Source organism: Myotis yumanensis, unplaced genomic scaffold (genome assembly GCF_028538775.1).
Source record: "Myotis yumanensis isolate MYYU_CA2020_CCGP unplaced genomic scaffold, mMyoYum1.0.hap1 SCAF_3, whole genome shotgun sequence".
Classification (NCBI taxonomy): Eukaryota; Metazoa; Chordata; class Mammalia; order Chiroptera; family Vespertilionidae; genus Myotis; species Myotis yumanensis.
In genome coordinates this window covers 162,184,426-162,196,736 of record NW_027223754.1, presented here as the reverse complement: position 1 = coordinate 162,196,736, position 12,311 = coordinate 162,184,426, and the positions used below count along the sequence as shown (strand labels likewise).

The window sequence follows — 12,311 nt, the reverse complement described above, 5'->3', positions numbered from 1 at the left end:
TCACTCAACCCCCGAGCCTGGCAGATTCTGCAGCTGAATGGACTTCTCTCTGGGCCTACGTTTGGGGCCACGAAACAAGAAGGCCACCCACCAACAACCTCCTGCACCCTCTGGGCATGTCCCACCAGCTGCCTCTCCTTGTCTATCCTGTCCTCCCTCTGCCTGTGCCTGCCCCTGCCCTGCCTGTCCTCCTCCCACCTGCAACTGCACTGCCTCCTCCTCCTACGCAGCTACCTGTCCCTCCTGTCCCAGCCTCCCTGGCCCACCCTGCACCTGCTCCTGCCCTGCCTGTCCTCCCTCAACTTGTCACCATAGCTCTGGTGTCCCATGCTCTGATCACTTGACCTACTGCCATCCCTCACCTTGCCCCATTTACCCTAGTGCCAAGGGCCGAACCACCTGTCCCAGCTCCTGTTTGGCCTATAGTAACAACTGTGGCTGTGGCAGAGGGCCTGCCTGGGGGCCTCCAGGCTCCATTGGCCACTGCAGCTGCTGCTTCAGGGGACAACGCACCTCTCGCACCTCTCGGTGGCACTGTCTGATAGTCTAGGCGGGCTCTTGCCCCCTAAAGAGACTGTCAGTCTTCTGGAGCCCTTCTGGAGCTGCTTCCTCAGGTAGGAGGCAGAAGCTCTGGGTGGAGTAAGAGGGGTCACCTGGACCCCTCACCCAGAAGGTAAAGGCAGCACACTGCTCAGAGCCCCTGGCCTCCCTCCCCCTCAGTCCTGGGGGTGAGAACAGGCATCTGCTTTGAAGTTCGTTTCTGGGCATGTTCCTGCTGGTTCCAGAAACTCTTCTTCTGCAACGTTTGGAATGGAAACTGTTCTCAGAGCCTCCTCCAAGGCCCCTGAAGGTAAGCAAGTTGGCCATCCCCCTCACCCCCCCCCCCCCCCCCGCCCCCCGCTCGTCAGCCTCCCCTGGGGACTCTTCTTGGCTCCTCTGAGTTCACATAGATAAGACAGATTCTTCTTCTTCTAGAGGTGGTAGGGGACCCTCTGCCCAGGGGCCATTTTTTGGCCCTTGAACCTCCACCCATATTTCTAACTGACCCAAGAGTCTCTGGACCCCTTACCTCTCATCTTGAGTCAGGCAAAGATGATAGATCAGTGGCTCTTGGACCAGAAGAGGAGGCTGAACAGTAGAGTTTTAGCTCCTCCCTCCCCTTGGATATCATGACATCGTACATGGTCTTTTGCTTTTAGGAATCTGGTGCTCTCTGCCTGGATGTCTTGTCTTGCAAATCTCTGAGTGCTAGCCCAGCCTCATGACCTTAATCTTCCAGGATTAATCCCATCTGCAACATCTCTGCTCATCTGGTATGGGGTGAGGGAAGCTGGGAACCCTTGACTCAGTTCCCAACAATCCCATCCACACATGGCCAGTCATGAGTCCCCTGTCCCTGGGGAGTCGGACTGGGGGGTTGAAGAAACCACCATGAGGAAGCTGGAAGTGAGAGACTGGGTATCTGCCCGGGACTGGACCCTAAGCTGAGAGCCCCTGAGCCTCCACATTTCTGAAGTTCTCTGACCCTAGTCTTTTTCAGTCTTCTCTTTCGCAGTCTTCTTCTCTGGAACCCCCTTTTTTTTTCCCTTTACATCTCTGCTTATCCTTCCATTTATCTTTCCTTCTATCTTTCCACATCACTCTCTCTATTTCTGCTTCCTTCTTTCTCTCTATCACTGGGTCATTCTGCCTTCACCTAACTTGTGTCTTGATATGTGTTTTCCCTACTCTCTAGAGCTCTAATTCTCCCTCCCTCTATTTACCCTTTTAATTTTAAATCTACTTAACATATACGTCTTTTTCTTTCCCCCTTCCTATCTCAATCTTTATCTTCATGTGTATTTTCTTCCTTGGTCTTTCAATCCACCTCACATCACTCTGCTTTTCTGTCCTATTCTGCTATTGGGTACATTTCATTTGTGATCTCTCATTTCTGTTTCCCTTTCTGTCTTTATCTCTCTTCCTGTGTTCTGTGTCTAGCTGTTTCTTCACTTCCTCTCTCTCTCTCTCTCTCTCTCTCTCTCTCTCTCTCTCTCTCTCTCTCTCCCTCTCTCTCCATCCTGCAGCTGCCAAATCAGTCATATGCCCACCTCATTGCTGTCCAAGGACCAGGACACTAAGCCCTCTAGTATCTGTCTGTCCCCCACACACTCCATGCCCTGAAGTGAGTGAGGGTTAGACACAAGTGCCCCACCCACTATCTAGGCCATCTATCCCTATTCAGCTCTAAGATGAAATTTTTAAAAAAACATATTTTATTGATTTTTTTACAGAGAGGAAGGGAGAGGGATAGAGAGTTAGAAACATCGATGAGAGAGAAACATCGACCAGCTGCTTCCTGTACACCCCCCACCCGGGATGCGCCCGCAACCAAGGCACATGCTCCTGATTGGAACCGAACCTGGGACCCCTCAGTCCGCAGGCCAATGCTCCATCCACTGAGTCAAACCGGCTAGGGCGAAATTATTTTTTAAATGATGCTCCTCCCAACTTCTTTTTCTGAAAATTGGCAATTAAAAAGAAAAAGAATTAAACATTTATGCTGTCTGTCCTGTAAAAACTATATTTCAAGGTAGCCAAATAACTGTAAGTGGTGGAGAAAACTTCTTATTTACAGAAGAATTTCAGCTAATATGGAAGGAATATGAAATCAGAAAAATCAGCATTAGTAACCCTTAATGTAATAATTGATTAAAGCAAGAATCTTCAATGGATAAAACCAAGTATGATGGTTGACGGAGAAATTTACAAAGAAGGAATCAAGCTGTCACCACCTGAGCCCCTGGGTAATCTTAGCATTACTAAAAGGGGTACAACCACACACTGTGCACCCCTGGTGTAATGCAGCCTGAAGTACTCAGCTCCGTCTATGAAGGACTCTTGCCAAACAAAACACTGAACATGATTTTAACCAAAACTCCATTTAACAGGAAATACTAGGGATAGAAGAACAAATTAAATGACACAATGAGGAAGTCAGAAGACACATCCTGAATGGAGGACATTCTAAAGGATATCTGACCCAGTTTCTTCAACTAGTCAATGACTGGGGGAAGAAGGCGAGAGGTGACATTACAAGACAACTGCCACATGGAACATGAGGACCTTGTTCGGTTCCTGATTTGGACAACCCAATGTAAAAAGACAGTTTCCGGCAGTTGAGGACAGTTAATTATGGACCGGATGTTTATGATGCCAAGGAATCAGTGCTGATTTTGTTAGATGTAAAAATGGCTTTGGGGTCATGTAAAAAAAAGGGGGTTCTTATTTCCTAGAGCTGCATATGGAAGTATGGACTGAAGTGACATTTAATTTTAAATATTTTGGCAAATAAAAAATGACAGAAAGAAAGGAGTAGAAGGAACAAAGTGACAAAATCAACATTGTTGAATTAAGTATATAAAGGCTCACAGAATTATGCTCTCTACTTTTGTGTATGTTTGAGCATTTTTGTAATAAAAGTTTTAAATGATGCTCCTTTGGTAAGCATGGTTCCTAGTAACTCCCAGAGCATCCTCCCCACCTGCCCTGGAAGACTTCCCCTGTGTGACTTCCCACACAGACCCCAGCCCTCCCTGCCCTCTACTGGAAGCGTGTACTAGAGATGGGTTGTGCTCACAGGCTGCCCTTTATCCCCTCCAGTCCTCTGCTGGCACATTCCTCATGTTTAGGGCTTTTCCAGCTGTGCTTCACAGCTCTGCAGGGCCAGGAGAACCTTAAAGAACAAACATATTTTGAATAGTTCTTAATATAAACAATTATAATCCCAAATAATATAATCTTGCTTTAAGTCTCTCTCTGTCACGTGCTCTGAACAAAATGGCCTCAGTCCTGGAAAACAGAAGGCAAGAAATGTAAGACCATCCTGTCCCATTCCCTGCCTTCATTCAGGATGACCTCCACCCTCAAAGAAAAGACTACTAAGAATTGGGAGACTGGGTATCATGAGTTTAAGGAGCGTCAGTCCAGGACTGTGATGGAGGGCATTTGGGTCAGTCGTGCCCTCACTCACTGAATGACCTTAGAGAAATCATGATTTTTTTCACTTATATAACTTTTTTTTAAAATATATTTTATTGATTTTTTACAGAGAGGAAGGGAGAGAGATAGAGAGTCAGAAACATCGATGAGAGAGAAACATCGATCAGCTGCCTCCTGCACATCTCCCACTGGGGATGTGCCCGCAACCCAGGCACACGCCCCCGATCGGAATCGAACCTGGGACCCTTCAGTCCGCAGGCCGAAGCTCCATCCACCGAGCCAAACCGGTTCCGGCTTTCACTTATATAACTTGTTTCATACTACAGATTAGAAATTACACAAAAGTAGTACTTTTCTTCTCTTAAATATATATATATATCCTATATAATAAAAGCATAGGTGATGTCACACCCTTGTGTGACGCCCTCACGTCATCACAAGATGGCCACCACAAATCATCACAAGATGGCCGCCACAAGATGGCCACCACAAGATGGCCAGCAGGGGAGGGCCGTTGGGGGTGACCAGGCCAGCAGGGAGGGCCATTGGGGGTGACCAGGCTGGCAGGGGAGGGCAGTTGGGGGCAACCAGGCCTGCAGGGGAGGGCAGTTGGGGGCAATCAGGCCAGCAGGGGAGCAGTTAGGGGGCGATCAGGCTGGCAGGCAGAAGTGGTTAGGGGAAATCAGGCAGACAGGCAGGCGAATGGTTAGGAGCCAGCAGTCCCGGATTGTGAGAGGGATGTCCGACTGCCGATGCGGGATCAGGCCTAAACCGGCAGTTGGAAATCCCCCAAGGGGTCCCAGATTGGAGAGGGCGCAGGCTGGGCTGAGGGACACCCCTCCCCAGTGCACAAATTTTGTGCACCAGGCCTCTAGAGTATATATATATATATATATATATATATATATATATATATATATATAATAGTGACATTGGCTTTCAGTAATAACAATTTTAGTCTAATCTCTATCCCTATAAAAAATCAAATTTTCTTACACTATCACCAGTATCATATTAAAAATTCCCATAAAAGAGGGAGTTTCCCCACCCCTTAGTTTTTGGTTCTGAGCTTCATGAAGCTGTTTTTCCTATTCATAAATTTTTAGCAGTCTCACATCTGTTATTCCAAACAACAGAAAAATTGACCTATTAAATCTTACTGAAATGGAAAATTTTGTGCTGTTGAACAATAAGATTCTGAACACTCACCAGTGGTATTGGTTATACCAATGCGATAATACTGTAGTATAATAAGGGAATTGGGACACCTCATGAAGGACTTCGTAAGGGCTCTGGGTCATGTAAGAACCTTTATAACAGGCCTCTTCCCTCAGCGCTTTGCCTGCTCCGTGAGAAAAATGATTTTTGAGTCTTAGTGTTTCTAGATGAATGCATGGGAACCACTACCCCTTTCTACTCTCTAGAAGTTTGCCAGTTAGGGATGAAGGAACTTTGGAGCTTGGATACAAATCTCAACTATTTCCTTTATTATAAGAATTTCTGAGATGTAATCTCAGACCTTCCCACCCACTATGCTCCAAACTTAATTTTTTATATTTTTTAAGAGAAATTGAGATCAATTTGTTGTTCCACTTTTTAATGCATTCATTGGTTGATTCTTTTTTTAAAAAAATATATTTTATTGATTTTTTACAGAGAGGAAGGGAGGAGATAGATAGTTAGAAACATCGATCAGCTGCCTCCTGCACGCCCCCCACCGGGGATGTGCCCGCAACCCGGGTACATGCCCCTGACTGGAACCGAACCCAGGACCCTCCAGTCCCCAGGCCGACGCTCTATCCGCCGAGCCAAACCGGCCAGGGCAATTCTTTTTTTAAAATATATTTTTATTGAATTCAGAGAGGAAGGAAGAGGGAGAGAGAAACATCAATGATGAGAGAGAATCATTGATTGGCTGCCTCCTGCACACCCCGCCACTGGGGATCGAGCTCACAACCCAGCATGTGCCCTTGACCGGGACCCCAGTCCACAGGCCAACCCTCTATCCACTGAGCCAAATTGGCTAAGTCCATTGGTTGATTCTTGTATGTGCCCTGACTGGGAATGAAACTGGCCACCTTTTGGAAGATGGGATGATACTCCAACCAACCTAGCCACACCAGCTAGGGTAGGCCAGCACTTTTTAGGGTAATTACATGGATTAACTTATTCATCAAATATTTATTAAATATTTAAAAATGTACCAGTAACTGTTTTAAGTACTGGAAATACAAGTGAACAAAGCAGGTAAAAATCTGCAGGGCAGAGATAGTAAATAAATAAACAAGTAAAAATATATGGTATGCCAGATGGTAAGTGCAATGGAGAAAATGCAGCAAAGAATAGAGTGTTAGCGGGAAAGCAGGTAGATTTCTGTGGTGGAGGTATTGTTGTTGCTGTTTTAAACAGGATGGCCAAGCAAGGCCCCTCTGATAAAGTGGCATTTGAACAGAGAACTGGAGCACTGAGGGAGGGAACCATGTGGATATCTGGAGAACCAGAACCTTACAGGGCCTAATGTGCAAAGGCCCTGGTGACAGCCAGTGTAGACAGCAGGAGTAGAGTGGAGAACGGTAGGAGATGAGGTCAGAGAAGTAGCCGCCAACAGGACAAAGGGGTTTGCAGGCCATTATAAAGATTCTGGCTTTTGTGCTTGGTGAAATGGGAAACTATTGGAGGGCCTCGAGATCAAATTAAAACCGAACAGACGTTAAGTAACTTTTCCAAGGTAACACAGTTTGTTTGTTTGTTTGTTTAAAAATATTTTTTAATTGAAAAAATATATATTTTTAAATTGATTTCAGAGAAGAAGGGAGAGGTAGAGGGAGAGGGAGATAGAAACCTCAATGATGAGAGCGAATCATTGACCGGCTGCCTCGGCCCCTACTGCTGATTGATCCCGCAACTGGGCACGTGCCCTGGAGCAGAATGGAACCCTGGACCCTTCAGTCCGCAGGACCACTCGGTATCCACGGAGCCAGCGGTGGGCAAGGTGACAGGGTTTGCAAGTGACAGGAGGTTAGCGCGCTCCGGGCGCTAACCCTGTGCTGCTGCTGACCTTCGGCCTTTTTACTTGGGCACCGCTCTGCTCTGACTTCGGATGAAGAAACTGGGACACCGCGGAGTTACGTGGCTTGCCCGAGGCCAGGCAGCTGGTAAGGGACGGGGTGGGATTGAGCCTAGTCCGTCCGCGGCCGGGAGTCCAAGTCCTTTACACCACACTGCCTCCCGCAGGTGTCTGCCAGACCGACTTCTGGCCTGGACGCCACCACGATGAGAGAAAGAGGACAGAAGACCCGTCCCGGCTTAGGGTGGCCGTGTTCCTCGGGCAGCTCCAGCCGCGGGTTCGCGGGCATTTTCCCGGGCACAGCCGTGCCCTCTGGCCCACGGCGCGGAGAAAGAGAGACTAAACAGGCCTTTACTTCGGGGTGGCCCGCAGGTATCCGGGAGTCTAGGAAGCGGGTTCGGGGAGGAGGCAGTGGGCAAGGCGGGACGAAATCGGCGACTTTTCCTGCCTCCCGTCGTCCCCCCGCAGGCGTCGGGGGTTCCGCGGCGCGCGGGGCGGGGCCAGGGGCGGGGCTCGCGCGCGACGTCCCCGTCACGTGACGGGACCATCATGGCGGCGACCGGAGGCCTGCCAAGCTCCCGGAAGCAGGCTGTGAGGGGCGGGCGCGCCGCTGGAACCCGAGCCGGAGCCGGAGCCGGAGCCGGAGGTGGAGCGGGCCGGGCGGCCGGGCGGCCTGGAGCCGGACGTGTCCGGAGCGTCCCCGCAGACCGGGGCAGCAGGTGAGACGGGGTCCGTGTGAGGCGCGAGCGGGGGTGGCGGCGCTGGGGCGCCGGGCGGGGGCCTAGGGGGCGCCAGGGGATTCCCGTGACCTCGAGGAGGGGGAATCGGAGATGCACGCTCCTGACCCCGCCGCCACCCTAGGTGCCCGCGCCCGCGGCAGAGATGCCCGGGACCGGAGACGCGGCATGGAGGGCAAACACGGGCTCCCCAGAGAGGATGGGAGGTGATGGAAGGAAGCAGGCAGGAGCTGTGTGGAAGAGGGCAGGAGCCCCTGCACCGGAGGGGCGGGCGGGGATCATTGAAGGGACTTCCTTGCCCTGGCAGGCCGGGGTGGGGCGAATCGTCAGTCTTCTCCCCTCTCCTCCTGCCCCTCCCTGCCCCTCCGTGTCCTAGGAGACCGCGCTGGCCGGCCACTCCTCCCACCCACCCGACTGGTCCCTCCGGTCTGCGCTCCGGGGGAGTGGAGTGGAGCGGAGGGGTGGGGAAGTGCCCTTGGCCGGGGGGAGGGTGGAGCTGCCATCTGCGCAGACACCCAGCCCCTTGACCGCGCTGCCCGGGCCATGGATGTGACTCTGAAACCCCCTTGTTTCCCCAGGTCGTCCGGGGGCCCGCCATGCTGGTGACGGCCTACCTTGTCTTTGTGGTCCTCCTGACCTCCTGCCTGGGGTTGGAGCTGTCAAGATGCCGGGCTAAGCCCCCGGGAAGGGCCTGCAGCAACCCCTCCTTCGTGCGGTTCCAACTGGACTTTTATCAGGTCTACTTCCTGGCCCTGGCCGCCGACTGGCTGCAGGCCCCCTACCTCTATAAACTCTATCAGCATTACCACTTCCTGGAGGGTCAGATTGCCATCCTCTATGTCTGTGGCCTCGCCTCCACGGTCCTCTTTGGACTGGTGGCCTCCTCCCTGGTGGATTGGCTGGGTCGGAAGAAGTCTTGTGTCCTCTTCTCCCTCACTTACTCCCTGTGCTGCCTAACCAAACTCTCTCGGGACTACTTTGTGTTGCTGGTAGGCCGGGCCCTTGGTGGGCTGTCCACCGCCCTGCTCTTCTCTGCCTTCGAGGCCTGGTACATCCATGAGCACTTGGAGCGGCATGACTTCCCTGCCGAGTGGATCCCAGCCACCTTTGCCCGTGCTGCCTTCTGGAACCATGTGCTGGCTGTAGTGGCAGGTGTGGCCGCCGAGGCTGTGGCCTGCTGGATGGGACTAGGGCCTGTCGCGCCCTTTGTGGCTGCCATCCCTCTCTTGGCTCTGGCGGGGGCCTTGGCCCTTCACAACTGGGGAGAGAACTATGATCGGCAGCGTGCTTTCTCAAGGACCTGTGCTGGGGGCCTGCGCTGCCTCCTCTCGGACCGCCGTGTGCTGCTGCTAGGTACCATACAAGCCCTGTTTGAGAGTGTCATCTTCATCTTTGTCTTCCTCTGGACACCTGTGCTGGACCCACATGGGGCCCCACTGGGCATCATCTTCTCCAGCTTCATGGCAGCCAGCCTGCTCGGCTCTTCCTTGTATCGCGTCGCTACCTCGAAGAGGTACCACCTTCAGCCTATGCATCTGCTCTCCCTTGCTGTCCTCATCGTTGTCTTCTCCCTCTTCATGCTGACTTTCTCCACCAGTCCAGGCCAGGAGAGTCCCGTGGAGTCCTTCATAGCCTTCCTACTTATCGAATTGGCCTGTGGCCTATACTTTCCCAGCATGAGCTTCCTGCGGAGGAAGGTGATCCCTGAGACAGAGCAAGCGGGTGTACTCAACTGGTTCCGGGTGCCCCTGCACTTGCTGGCCTGCCTGGGGCTCCTAGTCCTTCATGATAGTGATCGCAAAACAGGCACTCGGAACATGTTCAGCATCTGCTCTGCTGTCATGGTGATGGCTCTGCTGGCAGTGGTGGGGCTCTTCACCGTGGTAAGGCATGATGCTGAATTGCGGGTGTCCTCGCCCAATGGGGAGCCCTATGCCCCTGAGCTCTAACTCTATTTCAAGACGGGGGGGCTGGGACAGACTCTTGACTTCCACCTCTCCAGGGTTGTACAGATCTCTCGTTGACTGACTTGGGGACTATCTGGCCCCTCAGCCTATCCTTGGGGACCCTCCTGCCAGTGCTTTGGGTTGGGGAGTACATGGGGGTGATATCCTGGAAAGAAGATGCCAAAAGTTGCCTCTGTGTTACTCCCTTTCCCTTTTCAACTTAAAAATAAACACTTTTCACTGATCATTGATTTGATTTACTCATCCTGACCTGTACCCACCTTAGTAGTTTCTGGTGGGGAGAAGACAGAGGTGGAGTTATCAGCAGAATGTTTGTATTTGTAGCCTAAGACTGTATCCAGATTAAACTGAGAGTTTTGGAATTTTCTGTAAGCAGAAATGGGTGGGAAATGCCTGAGGCTACTAGGTCCTCCATATCTTTTTAAAAAAATAGATTTTTATTGATTTCAGAAAGGAAGGGAGAAGAAGAGAGAGATAGAAACATCAATGATGAGAGAGAATCATTGATTGGCTGCCTCCTGCACACCCCCAACTGGGGGTCAAGCCCGCAACCCAGTCATGTGCCCTTGACCGGAATTGAACCTGGGACCCTTTAGTCTGCAGGCCAACGCTCTATCCGCTGAGCCAAACCAGGTAGGGCGGTCCTCCATATCTTGTTACCCTGGGGACAGGCATCCTCTCCAGTTGCCAAGCAAAACCCTTGCTCCACAGCCAGGGTGAGATAGTCTCTGGAGCATGTGGGGTGAATGCCACTGAGCAAAGATTCCAGGGGCTTGGGCTGCTTCTATATCCACCCCTTGGGGCAAATTCAGGGCCTTCCTACAGGAAGAAGCTTGCAGCTCCCCACATGCATGCTACCTGTCTTCTGCCTCTGAGGGCTGTGAAGGTGCTATTTGTCCAGCATCACTGGGCCCACTAGGTCCTGTATCTTTGCATGAAATCTAGGTGAAGGGCTGCCAAGGGGAGAGAGCAGTGAATGGCTGAGGGACTGGGACATCTTGTCAGTACCTGACTCTTCCCCACCCAGACTGAGTGAGGGTGAGGGAGCCATCAGGGCAGGAAACAGTACCAGTGGGAACACCAGTTTTGTGGGCCCCTCCCTGCCTCACCTCAGATGGTATCTGCCTTTACTCCTCCCACCAACACCTGGGCTTCTCAGGGGAAGCAAAGCCAACTTTAAGAAGGGTGGGGATGGAGGGAGGGCAGGCTCAAGGGTGTGTCCTGGAATGTGCTTGAGTTGGGCATGGGGGCCCACCTGTTCTGGAAAGGAATTGACAACCTTTCCCTGGGTCCCAGATTAATTCCCAGACAGGAATATGCAAGATGCTCCAAGACCTGCAAGTTATAACCTGTGTGGAGAGATAACATCAACTGGTGCTAGAAGAATGCAGCATGGATGGTCTTCTGCATGGTAAAGCTGAGGGGGAGGAATGGGTGGTGGTCTCAGGTCCCTACTTAGAGCAGAAAACAACATGTGTTCCCCCACCCAGGCTGCAGGGAATACAAGTTGAGGTTAAGTACAGAAAAACATACCTTTGCCTTCCCCCACCTTGAAGCTAAGACGGAATCTGTTGCAATAACTCCACATCCTCTTTCTAGCCCTGAGCTGGACCTAGATATATTTTATTGTTATTTGTAGACTTTCTGTCTCTCTTTACCATACTATGATCTCCTCAAGGATAAGAGGAAATGGTATGTTATTTGCCTTTGTCTGCCTGTATATGCACACAAGTGCATGCTTTGCCCATAGCTGTGCTCTGTAAATGTCTGGAAAGGAGATGGGCTAGCTCACACCTGGCTTTTCAAGAGCTGCCCTTTTGGCAGCTATTAGACTAGAATTTAGAGCCTAGTTAATGATTTGTTGTTTTGGATAACAGTAGTTATTTACTGATATGGATATGAGGGGGCCCAACATTGCTAAGTGGTAAGGAAATTGGAGGGTAGACAGACCAATGTTCCTTTAACTTTGTCTATGCTGAGTTTTCTTCAAAGGGGCTGGTGACATGGAGTAGGGAGCTTTTCTGTCAGATTCAACAGGGTATTAAAAACTCAAAGGCGCCCTAGCCGGTTTGGCTCAGTGGACAGAGCGTCAGCCTGCGGACTGAGGGGTCCCAGGTTCGATTCCAGCCAAGGGCATGTACCTTGGTTGCAGGCACATCCCTAGTAGGGGGTGTGCAGGAGGCAGCTGATCGATGTTTCTCTCTCATCTATGTTTCTAACTCTCTATCCTTCTCCCTCCTCTCTGTGAAAAATCAATAAAATATATTTTTAAAAAAACACCTCAAAGGCATCTTTTTAAAATATAGATATATATGTTTTTATTGATTTTAGAGAAAGAGGAAGGGAGAGGGATAGAGAGATAGAAACATCCAAGAGAGAGAAACATCATTCATCGGCTGCCTCCTGCACGTCCCCCACTGGGGATCAAAGCCTGCAACCTGGACATGTGCCCTGACAGGGAATCGAACCTCGAACCGTGACCTCCTGGTTCATAGGTCAATGCTCAACCACTCAGTCATGCCGGCTGGGCCACAAATATATTTTTTATTGAGTATCTAC

At 50.9% G+C, this 12,311-nt stretch overlaps 2 protein-coding genes across 2 annotated transcripts; both read left to right on the top strand.

Moving 5' to 3' along the window:
- The first annotated feature begins 37 nt into the window (after positions 1-37).
- On the top strand, positions 38-550 carry LOC139005501 (sperm mitochondrial-associated cysteine-rich protein). Its single transcript, XM_070407739.1, has one exon. The coding sequence runs from the start codon at positions 38-40 to the stop codon at positions 548-550; it is 513 nt and encodes a 170-aa protein (XP_070263840.1).
- A 7,055-nt stretch (positions 551-7,605) lies between these two features.
- MFSD5 (major facilitator superfamily domain containing 5) lies at positions 7,606-9,975 on the top strand. The gene is made up of 2 exons (XM_070410141.1): positions 7,606-7,767; positions 8,364-9,975. Exon 2 carries the CDS (start codon positions 8,382-8,384, stop codon positions 9,732-9,734), a length of 1,353 nt encoding a protein of 450 aa, XP_070266242.1. The 5' UTR covers positions 7,606-7,767; positions 8,364-8,381; the 3' UTR covers positions 9,735-9,975.
- The last annotated feature ends 2,336 nt before the right edge of the window (positions 9,976-12,311 follow it).